Source organism: Triticum aestivum, chromosome 4D, assembly GCF_018294505.1.
Source record: "Triticum aestivum cultivar Chinese Spring chromosome 4D, IWGSC CS RefSeq v2.1, whole genome shotgun sequence".
In the NCBI taxonomy this organism is placed as follows: Eukaryota; Viridiplantae; Streptophyta; class Magnoliopsida; order Poales; family Poaceae; genus Triticum; species Triticum aestivum.
In genome coordinates, this window is record NC_057805.1 from 508,612,118 (window position 1) to 508,634,626 (window position 22,509).

The window sequence follows — 22,509 nt, forward strand, 5'->3', positions numbered from 1 at the left end:
TCCGGAGCCTCGGGAACCAGAAGCAGAAGACAAGAAGAAGGAAAGAGTCGCAGCCGGCGCTACGTTCACGTGGATATCATCGAACTTCAGTACTTGCCCTGAGGATGCTAATGAGGACACGACGAAGACATATGCTCGTGTCTACATGTGGTACGTGATATCCAGGACTATGTTTGCTGATGGCACAGGCAAGAATGCTCCATGGATGTGGCTGAAGGCGTTGACCGTCTTCGATAGCAAATGGAGTTGGGGTTCGGCGACACTGGCTTACTTGTATCGACAGGTATGAAGTTGTTTCCTTTTCACTTCATTGATACATTATCAATGCGCTCTTGCGGCAAATTTGACCATGTTCTCTTTTATGTGCAATTGGACGAAGCCTGTTGTAGGCACACTGGAGGTATTGGTGGTTGTCTGCTCGCACTTTCCATATGGAGCTGTGAGCGTTTGCCGGTTGGACGACCGAAGACCGTGAAGTACGAGGATTGGGACGACAAAGACGACCCACTACGGCTCCCCACTTGGGCTCACAAGTGGGATGTGTTAAATGAGACGACGGATGATCCCTCGGTCATGTACAAGTTGTACAAGAGCGAGCTGGACGCGATCACGCCTGAGCAGGTGAACCGACATTGCATAAGTGATTATCATGCTTGTATCATAACTCGATATCAATTTTGCATTCTATCCCATTTTGCAGGTGGAATGGGAGCCGTATGGAAAAGGAGAGAGTTTTGGTAACCCTATGGAGTTCAGGCTGAATCCGATGTGCACTAGGGATAGGGATCTCTGGCATATGCGGTGCCCACTGATATGCAACTGGGCGGTTGAGCTTCACCTGCCACATCGGGTGTTCCGCCAGTTTGGTTTGTTCCAGCCACACCCGCCGGAGTGGGAGGACACGGACAAGTTGCTACACGCGTAAGATATAATTAACCTTGAGCACTTAGCAGCTTCTCGACGATTTCGATGATGCTAATATTCTGTTTCTAACTTGCAGGTTGGATAGGAAAAAGCAGCGGAAGATCAAGGATTGGGCCAACCATCACAGGAAGTATGTCGTACAGTTCGCGCTTAGTGTGGAGCAAGCAAGGGCTGGAAAACGAGCCCAGCTTCGTGAGCACTGCCCGATCGCGTTCAACAACTATCTCACATGGTTTCTTGCAAGTACCCGCGTGGAGGTATGCAAGCCGGCGTATGCTGAGGAGATTCTGGAAGAACCCACCATTTTTGATGAGGTAGCCCAGCACCAGTACAACGCATTAGTCAGGAAAGGCAACTCAGTGATCCCTTCAGCTCCAATGATGAACTTTGTGGTTTGCCCTTTTTGCTTTTCCATTCGCACTATTCACATCTTCGCTTGCCTAACACTTTGATACCGTTTCTGTTCATAGCGTGCCCAGATCAAGAAAGCAGCTGATGAGACCGAGACGATTCTGGAAACAACCCCGGATGGCAAAAGCGATGGGGAAGGTGCACTTCGAGCATTCATTAAGGTTCACATCTCCTTCAAACTAGCACTTAACATATGTTGCTACGTTCCATGTCTCATTCACTTGTACATGTTGCAGCGCCAGGGCCAAAAGTTAAGGCGGCTATCAAACCTTTTCGGTTGTCGTGACCCCGAGTATGTATCACCAGAACGGTCTAGGTCGGCGACACCATCAGATCCCGCTTCGGGGCAGGGCCATGGTGAACCTTTGGAGGATGTGGATGTGGGTGTGGTCACCCAAGAGGTATGGCATGACGATATATATCCATTTGTTGATGCATTGCTAACTATATCCTCACACACGGTCTTTCCATATCTTCTGTTGATGCATAGGTTGCTGATGATATGACCGTGGGGACGTACCAGGCTAGGCGCTGCACTTTACATGTGTGGCGCCTAGCTCGGAGGCGCTGCACTGCTGGGTGCGGGCCCAGGGGCTGCCACGGTGGACAGGAGTGCAACGCCGCTGCGCTTGTTGGAAATATGCCCTAGAGGCAATAATAAATGGTTATTATTATATTTCTTTGTTCATGATAATTTTCTATTGTTCATGCTATAATTGTATTATCCGGAAATTGTAATGCATGTGTGAATACATAGACCACAACGTGTCCCTAGTAAGCCTCTAGTTGACTAGCTCGTTGATCAACAGATAGTCATGGTTTCCTGACTATGGACATTGGATGCCATTGATAACGGGATCACATCATTAGGAGAATGATTTGATGGACAAGACCCAATCCTAAGCATAGCTCAAAGATCGTGTAGTTCGTTTGTAGAGCTTTTCCAATGTCAAGTATCTTCTCCTTAGACCATGAGATCGTGCAACTCCCGGATACCGTAAGAGTACTTTGGGTGTGCCAAACGTCACAATGTAACTGGGTGACTATAAAGGTACACTACGGGTATCTCCGAAAGTGTCTGTTGGGTTGGCACGGATCGAGACTGGGATTTGTCACTCCGTATGACGGAGAGGTATCTCTGGGCCCACTCGGTAATGCATCATCATAATGAGCTCAATGTGACTAAGGAGTTAGTCACGGGATCATGCATTACGGTACGAGTAAAGAGACTTGCCGGTAACGAGATTGAACAAGGTATTGGGATACCGACGATCGAACCTCGGGCAAGTAACATACCGATTGACAAAGGGAATTGCATACGGGATTGATTGAATCCTCGACATCGTGGTTCATCCGATGAGATCATCGTGGAACATGTGGGAGCCAACATGGGTACCAGATCCCGCTGTTGGTTATTGACCGGAGAGGCGTCTCGGTCATGTCTGCATGTCTCCCGAACCCGTAGGGTCTACACACTTAAGGTTCGGTGACGCTAGGGTTGTAGAGATATGAGTATGCGGAAACCCGAAAGTTGTTCAGAGTCCCGGATGAGATCCCGGACGTCACGAGGAGTTCCGAAATGGTCCAGAGGTGAAGAATTATATATAGGAAGTCAAGTTTCGGCCACCGAGAAAGTTTCGGGGGTCACCGGTATTGTACCGGGACCACCGGAAGGATCCCGGGGGTCCACCGGGTGGGGCCACCTATCCCGGAGGGCCCCATGGGCTGAAGTGAGAAGGGAACCAGCCCATAGTGGGCTGGGGCGCCCCCCATGGGCCTCCCCCCTGCGCCTAGGGTTGGAAACCCTAGGGTGGGGGGGGCCCACTTTCCTTGGGGGGCAAGTCTCCCCCCTGGCCGCCGCCCCCCCATCCAGATGGGCTCCTGGCCAGCGCCCCCCTCCCAGGGGGCCTATATAAAGGGGGGGGGGAGGGAGGGCAGCAACACAACAGCCTTGGGCGCCTTCCTCCTCCCCTGCAACACCTCTCCCTCTCGCAGAAGCTCGGCGAAGCCCTGCCGAGACCCCGCTACATCCACCACCACGCCGTCGTGCTGCTGGATCTCCATCAACCTCTCCTTCCCCCTTACTGGATCAAGAAGGAGGAGAACGTCGCTGCTCCGTACGTGTGTTGAACGCGGAGGTGCCGTCCGTTCGGCACTCGGTCATCGGTGATTTGGATCACGGCGAGTACGACTCCATCAACCTCGTTCATTGGAACGCTTCCGCTCGCGATCTACAAGGGTATGTAGATGCACTCCTTTCCCCTCGTTGCTAGTATACTCTATAGATGGATCTTGGTGAGCGTAGGAAAATTTTAAAATTCTGCTACGATCCCCTAGAGAGCTAGGCGCTACACAGTAGGGTGTGGCGCCGGCGTGGCGGGCACTACACAAAAGGGTCAGGGAAGTGAAATAGTTTCGCACCCAGTTCATTCCGTGAAATGATTTCGTCCCAAGGTCAAAATTGTCAAATTTGCCTCTATATAGTTGCACAGTCAAAGTTAATTGCAATATTGACGCGTATCTCAAGAGCAGCAAAATCACAAGCTGTTGGGTTCTGGCACTTGCCCAGCTGATATAGTTCAAGCAAGAAAAACATATTCAGTAAACCAGAATTGAAACTTTTTAAAAAGTAGAGGGGCTCGATGTTAAGCCATGGTTTCAGGTAACTATCGGGTTCAACCAGTATTATGCTACCTTCTAATAACCATGGAAGATGATCCAGGTCTCAATGAGAAATATAATCAATTGCAGTGTGCTCAACATCAAGAGGAACATTTAAACAATCAACATGCCCATTGCAGGTGCTCCAGTAAATGCAATAAGCAGAATTCAAATAAAGCAACATCTCTAGGACTGTCTTTTGGAACATATAAATGGAAGACCAGGTAAACTTTGCAACAGTCACTACACCTTTTACGAAGAATCAATCATTTATCGTAATTTTTTGACGGTCTACGACTATCATATTCAGCCACCAAAATGATACAATATGTATCATAGCAAAAATGACCTACTAAGTGCAGGTTGGAAGAAAAAGAGCGATATGGGTGGTCAGGGAGATCTTATCTTACAAACTCAAGGCACATAGCAGCATATCCAAATTTCTAGCTTTTTATACTTGCAGGTAATGAAAATTAAGCAGACAATGTCAGGAGACTCGAAAGAAGGCTTGTCCAGGTTAGTATTTTACTGCTTAAATCCTTGAGGCTCTCCTCATCTTGTTTTGAAATAGCTCCCCGTTAAGACTTCTTCTGTCTATGTACATCATTGATGTATCCATGCAAAAACATATACAACAATGATTAGGTTGTACAATGTGACAATACAACAATCAACACCTTTTTCTTCTATCCTCTTCTATCTATGTTGATCCACCGTACAACAAACAATATAAAATACAACAAAAATATCTACACAAGGTCATTTTTATCCATACAACAATCTGTATACAAGGTAAACTCTATCTATCTTCTTCTGCCTATCTCCCATTCGTCTAAAAATTAGCATTTAGCACACAAGGTAGATTTTATTTTAAAGAAATCAGCAACTCACTATTATTCACATGACACCAGAAGGTCGCATCATTCATGCAACAATAGTAACATATAGTATCCACTTCTTTACTGTCTAATTCTTCATCAGCTTCCATGACCTGTCAGAGCACTATTATTCCCTAGACGCCGCAGATGATTCCGTAAGAAGAAGCATGGGTTCCCCTCAGACAACTCTACAATAAAAAATTGAAATAAGTCGAGATAAGTTTTGATGAACTCTGAAAGTATCAATTGTAAGTTTAGATAGTTGGAGAAAGCAGCTGCACATGACTACTGGTCATTTGGACCCGATTGCAAATCATGTGGCTTTGAAGATAATGCTAAGAAAACAAGGTCAAATAAAGATACTTGTGCACCATTATACTTGTGTTCCACAATAAAATAAAATAAATTGGTAGAACCAGAAATCACATTTGCTTATGTCAGATTAAAGAGCCATTGCACATAGACTATGAACTACATGGCATCTGAAGTCACCATTTCAGTGCTCAAACTTTTGTTCTTTAAGCTTGACAGTTTTTTTATCACTTCTCTCGACAAATTGTCAAGTTATCCTACGGGGAAATCATCTGCATCATTTAGTCAATAGTTAACAATTTAAAATAACAGAAAATGGTAGCTTTTAAATAAGTGGAGTAACAGCGTGTACTCAATCTGAACTATCATTTGGCTATAGAACCTTAAAATCAAATCCAATAAATTGGAACTAAAGAAATACAGTAGCAAACAGCTGATAGCTCAATTTGACCTCTCCATCCAGCTTAAGAAATAAGTGCCAAATGAGACTTCGATGCATCTATTAACATACCTTATAGATACAATCGGCACTCTATTAGAAAGAGAAAGAAGAAAAAAGCTTGTTGTTGGTGGTGGTGTTTCAAACAATAGTTTGACCCACCACAACAGAAGGCAATCCAGTTTATCCTCACCAGATTGATTCGCCTTTATTTCCTAGGCTATACAGCAGGACCTCTTTGAGCTGAATATAAAATTTTACCAACCTGGAAACAAAATCATAACATTACAATAAGAGTGATGTGAAATTAACATTTTGTCCTTAAGAATAAAAGAAAAATAAAGGACATGGAAACTAAATGTCAAATCTGGATAGGAATATATAGAATACTCTCACTGTTATAGCACAACAATTTTAACATTGAATGGTCTCGAGAAAAATCAAGTTATGCACTGAGAAGTTCATGCAGTGAGGCATATAATGAAGATCTGTATATTTGTAGGTTGTAGCAACCATTGGCAGTTCAACCAGCTTGTACGACCCATGAAAAGTATAAAAGTGATTCGACACCGCCGCAGAACTGCAACCCAGCGGATTTTTCGAACATTGGTTGCAAACTTTTGGACAAGTTTCAGTTTAGTAAAGCTTACTGGTGCATACTGCTGTCATTCTCGCCACACATTGATGGTTTGTTTGGTACTGGGAGAACAAAGGAAGAACTCTGAAATTAGGCGGCCGCTGTCACCGATGGCCGATCCATATACTGGACTCATAACCGTGTAAGATAAACTACATAACAAAGTAGTGAAGGCCTCAGTATTCATATTCCGACCCAGCATCCGTAACCTCCCATCCATATTAATCTCAGTACTTGATATAGACTTGATTTTTTTCGTCAAGCTTAAACCAAGAAAAAAAAATGCTAGTCCTTCACAAAGTAGAAAGAACCAACGGTTACTTCTAACCATGGAACTTAATTCTTAATGTACACTTAATAAACAAGCAAGAATCGATAGTGAAAGGACCATAAATATGAGGTAGTAAACTGAATGCAATGACCCTCAATTTTACAAATACACACCGAATCTTAGAATTATACCGAAGAACCTTGATGCTTGCAGAACACACAAACTCATTCTCCCCAAAATTTGCAGTCTTGGAACAACAAAACCCAGGTTATGCAGCAGCTGCACAAAGAATGGGCAAGCAACATATCAGCTTGCGGATTACTACACCAAATACGCGGCAGATCAAAAAAATCCTGAAGAGAGAGAGAGAGAGAGAGAGAGAGAGAGAGAGAGAGAGAGAGAGAGAGAGAGAGAGACCGTGACGGAGGACAGGAGCATCGCTTGGCGACGGGAAGGACAGAGGGGGACCGCGACACGCTTAGTGCAGGAGGACGGAAAGCGGAGATGCTCTGGCTGGAGTCTAGGCGACGGTGGCGAGAAGAGTTCCTCGGGATGGATGCACGGGATCAAGGGATGAATCACGCTTGTCAGGAACGTATTCGTCGGAGCGAATCACGTTGGGTGGCCGACATAAAGCTCAGATGACAGCCAGAGGGACGGGACGGCGGCGCCCTAAACCTAAGCACTCGCCGCTCACTATGGCCTTCGAGGGGAAACAGAGGAGTTTGGTGGGCTCCGTGATGGGCTTTCTTTTCTTTTGGAAATTAAATAAATCGGTGGGGTTTAGCCTGATCGATGAATCGATGGAGACGAACGAAACGAACAACAACATACGAAACATCACTGCCGCAGACTGCTCCTTTAGGAGTAGAGAAAATGAGCGTCCAAGCTAAGGTTTGTCAAATTTTGGATATAATGACATAATCTTTCTCTGATAAGTACCTTGGCTTACCCTCTATGATTGGGGTTGACCGGACATATTGTTTTTTGCATCTCATAGAAAGAATCCAGAAAATGGTAAATGGATGGAAGGAAAGAACATTATCCTTTGGTGGCAAAGTGGTTCTTCTCAGAGCGGTGGCCCAAGCCATCCCAACTTATGCGATGAGTGTGTTTAAATTCCCGAAAAACATCTGCAAGGGGATCACTGATGCAATGTCGCAGTATTGGTAGGGTGATGATGAAGACCAAAGAAGAATGCATTGGTTTGCCTAGTGGAAGATGTGTATCCCGAAGGAAAGAGGTGGTATGGGGTTCAGAGATATCCATTGCTTTAAATTGGCGATGCTTGCAAAGCAATGTTGGAGGCTGATAGAAAATTATGAATCATTGTGTGCCCGAGTTCTGCGTGCAAGATACTATCCGTCGGGTGATATCCTTAATAGCACACTTAAGAAAGGCTCCTCTTTTGTTTGGCAGAGCATCTTTGCAGGAATCCAGATGTTTAAGAAGGGATTGATTTGGAGGGTGGGAGATGGTATAAAGATAAATATATGGGAGGATTGCTGGATTCCTAACAGTCCATCAAGGAAAATTATTACAGTCCAAGGTAATCAGGTTTTGACATCTGTTAATGAACTCATTGATCCTGTAACTGGTATGTGAGAATTTTTGGCATATTGATGCCGAACGTATTCTGCGAATTCCACTACCTCACCATGAGATGGAGGACTATGTTTCTTGGCACTATACAATGAATGGCGGTTTTACTGTAAGGTCAGCTTACTATGTCGAATGGGAGGATCAGTATGGGAAAAAAGTTAGTACTAATGGAGGACAGTCAAGTAGTCTAAACCATCCTGTGTGGAAAAGAGTGTGGAGCCTCAAGATGCCCGGCAAGGTCAAAAATTTTATCTGGAGATGTCTTCATAATACTATCCCGTTCCGGAGCACATTGCCAAACCGCCACATACCCACTACTGCAGAATGCCCATGGTGCCAAGGAGCAGCAGAAGATGCAAGGCATGCGCTCTTTATGTGCAACAGGGTAAAAATGATCTGGAGAGAGCTCGGGTTAGATGAAATGATGGAGGATGCGACGCTAGTGGACCGATTTGGTGCATCGGTGTTAGAGTTTCTGCTATGCGATACAAAATTTCAAACAACATATGATGGGGAGGTGGAGATGCCGGAGATTGTCGCGGCTACATGCTGGTATCTCTGGTGGCAAAGAAGAGAAATGGTAAGGGGAGAACAAGTACATACTCCCTTCCAATCGGCTCTCTCTCTCTGCTAGCATTATCTCTGAATTTTGTATGAGCGGTAAAACACAAGAGGCATGTGACACGTCTGAATGAATGGAGAAAACCACTATCAGACTTTCAAGCACTGAATGTTGATGCATCGTTTACTGTGGAAGATGGCCTGGGTGCTTGTGGAGCTGTAGTTAGGGATCATAATGGTGGATTTATTGGAGCATCAACAGCACACATGGAGCATGTCCGTGATGTAGTGTCCTCAGAGGCTGAGGCTATGAGGCAAGGTCTTATATTTCTACAAAGCCCGGGATGCAGCAAGGTTTCCATACAATCAGATAGCATTACTGTGGTGGAGGCACTGAAGAAGAATGAAGGCTATTCGTTGGTTGCAGCTCCAATCCTTGATGTCTGTCGCATTTTACTGAAAGGATTCGGGAAGGTCTACATAAACTTTTGTAATAGAGAGTCTAATTGTGTTGCACATGAGCTAGCTAGCTTTGGTAGAAGTAATCCACCGATGGTGTGGTCGGATACTCCCCCTAGTTTCCTTTTGAAATTTTTAGCGAACGATGTAAGCATTATTTAAATTAATAAAGCTAGCCATGAAGGCCTTCCCGTAAAAAAAACTATAAAATGAGCCGGTCGAGATTCCTTCCTTCTCACATCACCATCGAGTTTTTTTTTGCAAATCGCCATCAAGTTTGCATGCAATGCAAATGGATCGTCCTCAGTTGAGCATTGTAGTGCCGGAGTACGCGGTGCTGGATGACCTGGCCATCGAAGCTCTCAGCAGCTGACAACAAGGCACGACCCTTGTCGGGAGGGCGAGGATAGAGCCGGACGACGGGCGTGCTGGCACGAAGGGCCCGACTACCTTTTCACCATCGCAGCCTCTTTTTTTCAACATATATACATACCAGATACCACTACACACTCCTAATAAAAAGTCAATATGCTTTCAAAAAAAAAATAAAGTACCCTATAAGTAGGAAGCCTGCCGTGTCTTGGCGCCTATACCTCTCCTTCCTTAGGCCCAAGTACGATGAAGTGTCCTTCACATGACACCACTAAAGAAAGAACAACATAGATATCATCAAAATATTGAACGAATACCAATTTCACATGATTACTCATAACAAGACTTCTCCCATGTCCTCAAGAACAAAAGTTATTACTCACAAATCATATTAATGGTCAAGACCAGATGTGTATTGAATATGCTTAAGGATCTGCATATATAATCATCCACCAAATAAACCAAATAGCATCAACTACAAGGTGTAGTCAGCACTACTAGTAACCCACAGGTACAAATATGAGGTTTTGAGACAAATATTGAATATAAGAGATGAACTAGGGTTTGATATGAGATGGTGCTGGTGAAGATGTTGGCGAAGATTGGTCCTGCCATGATGAGAGGAACGTTGGTGATGTCGATGGCTTCGATTTCCCCCTCCCGGAGGGAAGTATCTCGGCGGAATTGTTCCACCGTAGAGCAACAGTGCTCCTGTCTAGGTTCCGCCTCGAGACGGCGGCGCTTCGTCCCAAAAGTCTTCTTGTGCTTATTTCTAGGGCAAATAGCCTCTTATAGGAGAAGGGGGGCCACGGAGGCCTGGTGGTGGAGCCACGAGCTCACCTGGCGCACCCTGGGGGTGGGGACGCCACCTAAGCTCGTGACCCCTGGTGGGGCCCCTCACGATGATTCTTTCGCCAATATTTTTTATTAATTCCAAAATAATTCTCCTTAAATTTTCAGTTCATTTGGAGCTCTGGAGAATATCTATCTCTGTTGTAGCTTTTTCAGGTCCAGAATTCTAGCTGTCGGCAATCTCCCTCTTCATGTGAAACTTGCAAAATAAGAGAGAAAAGACATTAGGATTGCTTCACAAAGTGAAATAATGACTCAAAACATAATATATAACAATAGGAAAACATGATGCAAAATGGACGTATCAGGTTGTCTCTCTTGGTTGCGTGCATAGGGCCTGTGCATGAACCTAAGGCTACATGTAGGGACTTAGAGCCCTATCCGCCAATGATTTCATGTGGCCGCACCTCCAGTCTTGAATTTCTAACATAAAAGCCTGGAAATGCGAAAAATGCATGGAATATGGCCGGCGGCCCACAAAAAGGCCAGGCCCGGACACATGTCTTTGAATGGACTTGTATGAGCATAGAAAAAGTTTCGAGGCCAACAGATGAACCGCCCTCGCAATCCTTCACAAACCAGACACACCCCCTCTCGAAAGCTAGATCCTTCGTGGGAGAAGGTATTGATTTTTTATTTGTAGAAATATTGTGAATAAATAGAAAAAAGAAAAAGAAAGGAGAGCCCCTCACCTTGGGGTTGTTGACATCGAGGTAGTATGGGTGGCTGGTGGCGATGTGGTAGGGGTGGCCATCGGCGAGCTTGGGCAGACGTGAGACAAGGAGGTAGCCGCGCGACCTCGGGCGGGACGGATCCAGCCGGTGGGCTCGGGCAGCGGTGGCTGGCAAGTGGGGAGGCCCAGCGGCGGCGGCGAATTTCACTCGGGGGTAAGTGGCGACTTGGCCTAATAGAATGATATGTGGGAGCTGCGGCTAGGGTTGGTCGGGGATTAAATACTGCATAGTTTGCTGAGCACCTTATATTGGAATCTCAACAAACATTGCCCACCGTCACGGGGCCGTCAGCTGCAACGGCCACGCCATGTGGCACATCTTTGCCGGGTGCCTTTGACAAAGCTCTCGGCATACTCTACATAAGCCGAGTTCTTCCATTTTTGCCGAGTACATCCAGCCGAGGCTTTGGCAACGTCTACCATGCGTTGTGTCCCGTGGTTTGCCGAGAGCCGAACTAAGCTTACCAAGCTTTTACCATGATCCCGTGTTCTGGTACTCGGCAAATATGGAAGAACTTGGTAACGATTGTTTTTCCACTAGTGTGGGGAGGATCACTTCCAAGCAATCATAAGGAGCTCGACTAGGTGCTTTTCCAGCAAAAGGATGCACCGCATCTCCGCCTTTGTGTCGTCACAGATCACTTTCCGTTGAGTAAGATAGCCACTTATTTTCGCAAAGATGCAATTTATACTTCTTCATTTCTGACCCTAAAAGCAAAATTCATTTCTTAGTGTCCACAATATCCACATGGAGGCCGCTGCTACCAAATTCGAAACAACTTTTTTGTGTGTGTATGTGCATCAGTGTTGTATTTCTGCATTCTAGTTATGTACTTATTGTGTTTATATTTCCTTGATGGTTCACTATGTGTCAATAAATATTGCCTTTTGTCTCCGCAAAAAAAAAAAAATCGCCTTTTGTCTAAAGACAAAAGAAAAACTTCCAAATTAGTTATAGGAGCGTCGACGTCCATCTTGGGGTTGACGTGCTGCAATGGTGCGCAGAAATTTGTTGTTGGATACCTTAATTTAGAAAGATGAATGTGAGTCTATTAGCGGTTGACCAGCTGTCATGGATGCGTCCCGTAGCGTCTTCGTTCTCGACTCCTGTAACGGCCAGCGTCCAAGCGGACATGTGGAAGTTAGCAAAAAAGAGAGTGGACAAGTGGTAAATTAAAAAAAAGCTTTCGCCCCGCTTTATATATAAAGCAAACCGCCAAGAGCACACATACACGGACTAGTTCAGAACACACACACCCAAGTCACAAAACGAGAAGTACAAAGGTTCTGCTGAGGGCACAGCTCAACAAGCCCAAAATAAACAAAAAGGACGCGGCCGAGGCAAGGCGTCTAATCCGGCTCCGGGGGTGGCGGCGACAGACGGACGGCCATCGAGCGAAGGTCGGCGATGAAGGCGGTGATGGCATCGCGGTCCTGAGGGCGGCTAAGCGGCCGCCAAAACTGCAAGTAACCAGACAGTTTGAAGAGAGCGTCAGTAGCCCGTCGAAGAGGAATACGCTGGATCACAAGCTTATTGCGAATCGTCCAAAGAGTCCACGCTAGAACCCCGATCTCGAGCCACGTAATGTGGCGAGAGGGGAAGGGGAGTTCTGGAGTTCGGCGAAGAGGTCGGGGAAGTTGGTGTGACACCAATCGCCTCCCACTGCCTCCCTAAAGCAGCTCCACATGAATTGAGCTGAGACACAGGAGAAGAAGATGTGATTCGAATCTTCAGGGGTACCACACAGGGGGCAGATGCCGGACCCAGGGCCATTGCGTTTGCGGACCTCCACCCCAGACGGAATCCTACCGCGGATCCATTGCCACATGAATATCCGAATTTTCAATGGCAGGCGGATGGACCAAACCGCAGGGAGGGGGGGGGGGGGAGGAGCGGAGGAGGGGGCAATGGCCGAGTAGAGGGACTTGGTGGTGAATTGGCCCGAAGGCTCAAGACGCCACCGAACCTCGTCCGGGCCCGCATCCACCGCCGGCTCGTGGAGAGCGACGCAATCAAGCAGCTCAAGCCACGCGGCGGCTTCCGGGGGCCCAAATGGCCTCCGGAAGGCGAGGCGCCCTAAGTCAATAAGGGCCCTCTCAACGGAGATTAAGGGGGCGACAGCAATGGAGAAGAGGTCGGGGAAACGGGCCGCAAAGGGGGAGTCTCCCGACCACCGGTCGAACCAGAACAGCGTCGTTGTACCCGATCCAACCGCGATGGAGGTTCCGATGCGAAGGACGGGAAGCAGTTGGACAACCGATTGCCAAAACTGGGAGCCGCCGGATCTCTGACAGAAGGCGAGGGGCTGTCCGCGCAGGTACTTGTTCCGGATAATGTCAAGCCAGAGACCACCGTGTCCTTGCGAAATGCGCCAGAGCCAGCGGGTGAGGAGGGTGATGTTCATGCGTTTAGAGCACATGATACCGAGGCCTCCCTGTTCACGGGGCTTGCAGATGTCCGGCCGGCTAACCATGTGGTATTTCTGCTTATTGTTGTCACCCGCCCAGAAGAAACGAGATTGAATTTTGGCGATCTCATGGTGAAGGGTCTCATGGAGGCTGTAGAAGCTCATAAGAAACAGGAGGAGGCTAGTGAGGGAGGAATTAATGAGGATCGTCCGAGCCGCCTTTGATAGCCATCGGCCTTGCCAAGGCTCCATGCGCGTTTGTAACTTGGCGATCGTGGGGCGCAAGTCCGCGACAGTGAGCCGAGAGTCACTGATGGGGGTTTCCAAGTAAGTCGTGGGAAAGGAGCCGAGCCGGCAATTGAGGCGGTTGGCGATGTCAAGGGCTTCAGCCGGAGAGTAGCCCATAACCATCACATCACTCTTGTCGAAGTTGATCTTGAGGCCAGACATTTGTTGGAAGCAGAGAAGAAGGAACTTGAGGTTAGCGATGTCCGTGTCCGAGCCCTCGACCATGATGATGGTGTCGTCGGCGTACTGGAGCATGGAGATCCCGGAGCCGCCCACCAGATGAGGGGTAATCCCACGAATATGGCCAACAGTTTTGGCCTTATCTAGGATGGCGGAAAGCGCGTCCACCACCATGTTGAACAGGAACGGAGAGAAAGGATCGCCTTGTCTAACCCCACAGAGGGTGGGGAAGTAAGGACCAATCTCCCCATTGATGTTCACGGCAGTGCGCCCGCAGGACAACATCTGCATCACCCGGGTGATCCAACGATCATCGAAGCCCTTCCGGAGCAAAACTTCCCGAAGGAAGGACCAACTAACAGTGTCGTAGGCCTTGTGAAAGTCAATTTTCAGGAAGACCGCCTTGAGGTGTTTAGACCGCACCTCATGGAGGACTTCATGGAGAACTAATACCCCATCCAGGATATACCGCCCTTTCACGAAGGCGGACTGGTTGGGGTGGGTAATGAGGTCTGCTAGCAGGGTTACCCTATTGGCGTACCCCTTTGCCAGAATCCGGAAGATCACATTGATCATCGTGATCGGGCGGAACTGGCGAATGTCGGAGGCCCCCGACACTTTGGGAATGAGCGAGATGATCCCATAGTTGAAGCGCCCGAGGTCGATGGTCCCAACGTAGAACTCGTCAAAGATGGCCATGATTTCCGGCTTAATCACATTCCAGAAGGTCTGGAAGAATTTCACCGGAAGGCCGTCCGGACCCGGGGCCGAGGAGGGATCATGCCTCTAATGGCCGCCCAGACGTCATCCTCTGAGAATGGGGCCGTGAGAGCGGCATTCTCCGCAGCGGAGACAAGCTGGCGGCCGGACCAGCAATCGAGGGCCAGAGAAAGGCCGCTCCTAGGAGAGGCAGAGAAAAGGGATCGGTAAAACCCGTCGACATGGGTCCTAATGTCGCTCGGGGACTGCAGAAGGGACGGACCGTCCCAGAGGAGGTTATCATCGTCTATGGCCCGGCTGACCACAGTAGATCTGCGTCCTTCCTCGAGGAGCTTAACCGGAAGGTCTCTGCGGCCTCCCGGCCGGTGGTTGTCGGAGGCGATTTTAACCTCCTCCGATTCGCGGAAGACAAGAGCAATGACCATGTCAACTATGCACGTATGCAGATGTTTAATGACTGCATTGTCGATCTTGGTCTTCGCGAAATAGATAGGATCGGTGCCAGGTTCACCTGGACCAATCGGCAAGCCTCCCCGACCCAGTCCGTCCTGGACCGGGTCCTAGTCTCCCCGGAATGGGACCTCCGCTGCCCTCTGGCCTCTCTTCGGGCTATCACTCGGATTGACTCCGACCACGTCCCTCTTCTCTTGTCCTCCTCCGACGAGCGTCCTCCGATCCCTTCCCGATTTCGGTTTGAGACATTCTGGTTGTCCCAAACTGGATTCGTGGAGGCTGTTGGGGCTCGCTGGGTGGAGACCAGGACTCTTCCTCACCTCCGCCCCCCCTCTGCTATTGACTCTTGGCACCTCTGTGCCAAACGCGACCGACAGTTCATGAAGGGATGGGGTGCCAACCTGGGTCGTGACCTCCGCGAGCAAAAAAAGGCCTTGCTGACCGCCATTCAGGCACTTGACCTCCGTGCTGACACGGTCGGCCTCTCCCCTGATGAGTGGCTCTCTCGGTATGACCTGGAAGACCAACTCTCCATCATCTACACGGACGAGGAATCTTACTGGCGTTTGCGGGGTTCCCAGAAATGGGTCCTGAAGGAAGGGCGACGCGAACACGGCCTACTTTCAGGCCATACCAAACGGCCGCTGTAGACGCAACACAAGTGGTAAACTAACTATAAAATGAGCCGGTGGAGATACATTCCTTCTATTCTCAAAATAAAAAGAGATTCCTTCCTTGTCACATCACCATCGAGTTTGCATGCAAATGGTTCGTCCTCAGCTGACCATTGTAGTGCCGGAGGTGTACCTGCTGGACGAGCTGGTCATCGAAGCTCTCAGCACCAGGCTGCAACACATGGCCGACTACCCTTCCACCGTCCCAGCCTCCACCAGGGCCATCCAGGGCCTGCGTGTGCCGGAGGTGGGCAAGACTAGGGAGCTCGACTGCGCGGTCTGCCTCGAGGACTTCCAGGACGGCGACGAGCTCCGGACCATGCCGTGCTCCCACTCCTTCCACCGGTGCTGCATCTTCCGCTGGCTCGAGATCAGCCGCGTGTGCCCCTACTGCCGCTTCACGCTGCCCTCTGTCGACGAGCTGCAGGTGCTGGACCTGGACCTGGCGGACGAGTAGGCTGCCCAGGCACCTATTGTATCGACCTGTTTGTGTTCTTTTTAATAATCTAAGGGTGCTCATGAATTTGATTGGTACTGGTCGATTTCAAACAAATCTATGTAAATGTGCTAATTTTTAGCTCCTCGTCAACTACTTATCAAAATGTATCCGTATTCAGCGAAGAGCAAGGCAATCAGAGACATGTCTTCGATGAGATCACGTGCGCCCTGATTAAACTTCCGATCGATTCATGCTCAATCATGTTAGTACAATGAACACAAAAAATAATAAAAAATCAGAAATAATAAAAATTACATTCAGATTCACAGACTACCTTCTCTTGCTGCTGCCACAATCTGTGCTCCTCCTTTTGTTGTTGCTGCTCTTCACAAAGGAAACGGCTGATCTGAAGTTCTTCTTCGCCACCTTCATGTTGTTCCTCTTCTTCATCGGCCGATTGAAGATTTTCACTCATTCATACACAAAAATCACATAGCAAAAAAGATGCACGCATCAAACAATGTGAATAACCCATTCAACTTTATTGCTCAATCAAGCATCTGTTCCCTCTTTCAAACGGAATTTTGATGTTAGCTATCTCAAAAAGAATATAAAACAATCGACAACAGGGACTGAAAGTACACGACACACAAACATATATAAAATCAACTACTGAATCGAAGAGCTCCACGAACTCCTCCTCCAATGTCCACGGCTCCATGCACCCCTCAACGTCGCACAATCATGGCGGCCAGAAGCTCGTCGCCTGGCACGGGGATGCCCAGCTTGGCCGAAGAGTACTCCAGCGTGACGTGATGCAATCATGTGACAGCGTCGGTCGCCATTCTTCAACCTCGGAGCACGCCCCATATATATACTAAACGAATAAGCAAAGCTCTTGTGGTGTCTTGCGTGGGCTCACGATCAAGCACTCGACGGAATCCTCCTTGGCGTCCACTCCGGCCGTCCTTACTAGGCGGGCGCGCCCGATCGCGGTTGCCACCACCACAAGAGAACTCGCCGGCACGCGTGCGCAGGCTTCGAGGCGCTTGAGCGCGTGGCGGGGCTTGTGGACTCCGCCGTGAGCCGCCACCTCGCTCCACAGCGCGGCAGCCATAGCGACGCGCAGCAGCATTTGCGGCGGCGCGGCCGTGAACTCGAGCAGGAGCGTGCGGCCGGCTGCTGCGGCACACAGGCGCGCAGCCCGAGCGTCCAGGCCCATCTGCCTGGCCCAAAGCTGGAGCGCCGCCCTGCAGAGCACGCGGACGTGGTTGGGCGGCTGGACACGCGTGCGGCGGTGGCGGGACGCGAGGAAGTTGGCGCCGTGCACCTTGGCGTCGCACGGCGCGCAGAGGAACGCCGCGTCGGCCTGGCAGTGCACGTCCGCCCCCGCATCGCACAGCGCGCAGCGCAGACGGCTCGCGCAAGTGCACAGCAGCATCTCCGAAGACGTGCTTTCTTCCTGCAGGCAGCAGAGGAGAGACGGTGGAGGCAGCTAGCTTGATTCCCCTCGTCCCGGCCGGCGAGTATTTGAAGACGAGGGATGGCGTGCAAGTTGATCCGGCGATCGAGGATGGGAGCTAGCTGGAGTCGGTTGGCGTGCAAACGGAGGTGACGCGGCGCCCTTCTTTGGTCTGGTCTGGTCTGGTCTGGCGAGGAGGATGCAGACGTGAGCCAGAGTACCAGAGTAGAGTCGGCCAGTCATCCTTTTGTTTGAAAGGAACACAGTTGCACGGAAATTGCTTGGAGCGGACGAGCTCGCGCGGTCTCGGTATCGGGAGGCGCTCGTTTCCCTGGAGATGCGGGACGTTGGTTGTATTGCAGGTGGCAGTTGAGGTGAGTTAATTCGCGTACGTGACGGGCAGGAGACGACGTGGGAGTGGACGTTGGGGTCGACGGCGGAGAGCGTTGACGGTGTTTTATAACGGGTCGTTTGTTCACTGTTCTGTACCTTCATGTACCGTGGTACGGGAACGGCCCGCAATGGGTGGGGCTACAATGTACACGCATCCCCGCACACGCGATGCTCGTGCTGGTTTGTCGCTGCACCCGCATCTGAAGGAGAACTGGAACAAACATGCATAACAGAGCATACGCTAGAAGCCCTTGCAGACATCTATGGTTGAGCACTCTCCGATTTCTACTCTGTTTTTCCCCCTTCTCAGATAGCACGAGGAGCAGAATGGAAGTCTCGAACAGTATAGTTCCTTGGACAGGAAGAGATCACTCAGTTCGTCCTTAAATAGAGCTCATTGCACTCAGCCCGCCCATGTAGTTTGAAAATCAAACTGGGGGGATGGATAATGAATGCTTATCCTCTCGGCAGAGATTGATGACAAAATAAACGCAGAAACGTGCCAATCTGAAAACAAACTAAGTAGACTTCAGCAGTTCAATTACACAAAACGTTTAACAAACTTATGAGATAGTCGAGGTGCTGATGGAAACATAACAACATGTCACAGGCAACACTCACAAACGGATGCTGCATACTAGTACAGAAATTTGATTTAGTACTAACTGTGGAGACATTAACAATTTCCGATTGTTCCCAAAGTAGTCTTCTCGACAACATGCAGGACAAGTTTTGGGTTGCTGCAGGTGTTTCTCCTGTGCCCACCGACGCCACAATTTGAGCATTTCGCCTCTTTTCTTTCTTTTGGTGGAAGATCTCCTCTTTGTGGACAAGTTGTGCTCTTGTGTCCTGGTGCTCGGCACATGCTGCAGAAGCGTGTTCGTTTGCTTGTGCCGCATTTTTCAGCATCCTCTGCAGCTGACTGTCGCCTGAACTTGTTGCTTCTCCCGCCTCAGTCATCATATGGAGGTTTATCTCTGCTGGTGGTTGGTCGGCCATCCTTCCTTTTCCGTTCTGGAGCTTTTAATCCTATGAAATCCCTAATTGCACTGCCTTATGCATCACTTGCGGTGCCACTTCGGTGCTCTATTGCTAGTATAATTTCTTTACCTTTATTATTAAGTTGTTGATTCCGGTCTTCCAGTCCCAGGCCATCACGAACACCAGCAATGGGTGTCACTTTATCCATTGTTATCTTAAGCATCTCCATCATGCACTCATATGCTTCTGGATTTCTATACCCTAATCTCACTACTTCGAGTGCATGTGTGTACAGATTTGCATGTCTGAATGTTACTGAATTTACTGAAATGCTATCCCTCTGAAGGTATGATAGGTGGGCCGGCAGCACATCTCTTGCATCCTTTGTCCAGCGTTTCACAATGTGCTTCACAGGTATATGGTCTATGCCAATGAAATCAAGTACCTGTGAAATGCACCCTTTTTTGCATTATGAACTTTTTTCATGACATAAGGAATAAATTATTTTACCAGCAAAATGAAAAGAAACAGGATCACACCTTGACAGCATGACAACATAGGAGTCCAGTGTGTTCAAAGTTGCCACACTCACGTATGATTTCTGCTCCTTCATCAACAACTTCCACTTTGTATAGTATCCTGCACCATTTCTCATGCTTTTCTGGATGGTATCGTCTGGCCACATATGTTTTACCTTTACCAATCTCCTCCACCCTGTATTGTCCTGCTTCATATATGACTTCTCCAAACTTTTCGAAGATGGCTCGCGTGTAGATCTTGCTTGCATGCAGCTCGAGTGGCGTGTTCCATTTCATGACGGGTGCTACCTGCACATGTGTATGTATAAGATGCTGTCCACAACAGAAACATATGTATAGCATACAAAAAAAATATATATATATATATATATATATATATATAGTTCTCGTTTGCCTCTCTATCAAAAAGAAGTCGCATGTACTGGCGAACAAAGAGATGCATCGGACAACTAGCTGAAACATATGTTTTCAACATATGGTTTGCACTCTCGCTGCGTTGTGTGCTTGTCATCTTTGCACAAAATTTGCCATGAAAATATGGTTTTGCCCATTTTTCCCTTGTTTCATATATTTGGGTGAGGTAGTGGTGGTTTTGCAAACCATATGTTTCAGTTAGTTGCTTCCACGCAGTCTCAAATTCATCAATTGTGAGCATGTGATGTATTATTTGTGAAATTTTGACCTGAATTTGCTGCGCTTTGTGTAATGTGGGCCAAGATATTCTTTGCTTGAGCACTGCCATTTGCACCATCAGTGAGTAGTGTCTGGCATCACTTTCTTTATAGCTAATTCCATCGCTCTGCACTGATCTACACAGGAACAAGGAGCGATAATGCTTGGTTAGTACGTTAATAATTATCCGTGACTGAAAGTGATCAAATTATTCAGATTTGATGTTTATCCCCCCATCTTACCAGTGAGTATTGTCTGTGGATGCTTCCCACCCATCATGCGGATGAATTCAGTGAATACCCACTCAAAACTCTCCTCTGTTTCATCCCTGACTAGCACACCACCAAAAATGATGCTCTGAAAGTGGTTGTTTACTCCGACAAATAATCCATAGGGCATGTCATACATGTTTGTGCGGTATGTTGTATCAAATGTAATTGCATCTCCAAAATAGTGGTACTGTGCTCGGCTGGCTCCTGTTGACCATAACAAATTCCGTATCCTGCTATCTTGATCAGGTTCTACTCTGTAGTACAAACCAGAATCCTTTGCTCCCAGCTCAGCAAAAACATCGACAGTCTTCTTAACATCATTGTCTGCTTGCTCTCGAATGATCTTACCACAGAGACCTCGCAATGCTCTCTTGCTGAATGGTACATTGGTCATCGATCCGAAGAAGCTCCCAATAATATTATAGACTTTGCCGATGCTAATATTGTTTTCACGGAGCTGTTTAATAACATCACGTGTGTATATATTAATATGCTTGTGCGAAGGCTAGTATACCTTCTCACCATATTTTTCTGTCAATGCATGGTTGTGATCTGGCCTATACTCATTTATGTACCACCCATTGTCGCTTGATCGAAGCAATCTTATCATTGCAGGACATCTGCAGCGGCAAGTCCTTATGTTACTCTTTTTTGGGATCCCCTGAAAACAACCACAACAAGTGCCATTGAGTCATTTTTTTGACTATACTGCAGTAGCTATGAGATAACCGTGTGACACTGAACTGAAATTAGTACTTACGGAGCAGCCACAAACTATCTCCTGCATACATTTTGTTCTTTTGACATTTAGCCTGCTCTTTCCATATCTTACTCCAAAGCCAATCTCCCAGGTATAGAGATTGTAGTAATCTTAGGCTTCTCCCAGTGAATCAAAGTTGCTTCCCACAGCAGGAACTATCACAATGTTAGTCTTTTTTTCTGCATAGCTTCGCAGTGTTGCTTCCAAGGCACTCATCATGGCAGCACAAGGGGGACGTTCAGTTGGGGAACGTCCGACACGTATTCTGCAACGTTTACAAGAATGTAATTCAGAATCATATTCCACTGTCTTTAGGAAGTATATGCCATACATGGTTGCAATTCAGTAGCCTAGATGGTTTGCCCAATGTGATCTAATTTATTTGTGTGGAGAGGTCATTTGTACATTAGACGATATATGCAGATTTGTCAGATTATTTCACCTCTTCGTTCAGCCTGGGGCTTGAGCGTTGGTTTTGCCTGCAGATCGTTCAGCGGCTGGTGCCAACAGGGCATTTCCATCGCAGGGGTTGTTCAACTCTAATTGGGAATTCGTCGGAGCATCTCCGGCATCACCAATGCTGGACTCAGCGGGCGCACACACAAGCGCTTGGTATGTGTCGTACGCCACCAAGGGCTCTGGTCCGGCGAGATCCGGCAGGGGAAATCTTTGTGAAAGGAGCGAACAAATCAATATGGGAAATGATCTAAATGCAGCAAATACCACAGGGAATAGAAAATGAAAGCGGAAGAATTTACCTGTCGACTGGATCTGACAAGAAATCCACTTCACCATCTCCGGCGGTCGCCATCTCCATAGCCACGAGCTCCTGGTATTAGTCGTCGCTGGAAGGGAGGGGATAGAGTTGTTTTAATTTTCAGCCATGCCCACCTCATCTTAGGCCCACACTGTGGTACCCACTTACCGATTGGATGGACGGCGTCTGCGCGACGGACGTGGAAGACGGATTCGCCCGAGCTGTTCCATCTCCTTCTTAGGCGTTATCGCCCGGTTAAGTGCGTTAGATCCATACCCGTACTCGCTGTATACGAGTACGTTAGCATCGAATGCAGTATGCTACGCGTCAGCTCGTCATTGGTCCGCTTATCGAGAGCGCGCGAGCCCGTCCGCACCAACGCCGTTCTCCACAGTTGCA

At 48.1% G+C, this 22,509-nt stretch overlaps 2 protein-coding genes across 3 annotated transcripts; both read right to left on the reverse strand.

The window, feature by feature from the left end:
- Positions 1-16,828: 16,828 nt before the first annotated feature.
- LOC123100688 (zinc finger protein CONSTANS-LIKE 15-like) lies at positions 16,829-17,858 on the reverse strand. The gene has a single exon (XM_044522573.1). The coding sequence runs from the start codon at positions 17,713-17,715 to the stop codon at positions 17,152-17,154; it is 564 nt and encodes a 187-aa protein (XP_044378508.1). The 5' UTR covers positions 17,716-17,858; the 3' UTR covers positions 16,829-17,151.
- An 819-nt stretch (positions 17,859-18,677) lies between these two features.
- Positions 18,678-22,245, reverse strand: LOC123099131 (protein FAR1-RELATED SEQUENCE 5). Of its 2 annotated transcripts, none has more exons than XR_006448091.1 (7): positions 22,112-22,245; positions 21,796-22,020; positions 21,354-21,618; positions 20,564-21,254; positions 20,332-20,458; positions 19,650-19,937; positions 18,678-19,555 (listed from the first exon to the last, which is right to left on the reverse strand). XR_006448091.1 is itself a non-coding variant. In XM_044521275.1 (7 exons), exons 4-7 carry the CDS (start codon positions 20,985-20,987, stop codon positions 19,184-19,186), a joined length of 1,206 nt encoding a protein of 401 aa, XP_044377210.1. In that variant the 5' UTR covers positions 20,988-21,254; positions 21,354-21,618; positions 21,796-22,020; positions 22,112-22,245; the 3' UTR covers positions 18,678-19,183. The 2 variants fall into 2 exon arrangements, 1 of the variants encoding a protein (XP_044377210.1); XM_044521275.1 differs by having other exon boundaries at positions 20,332-20,453.
- Positions 22,246-22,509: the final 264 nt, after the last annotated feature.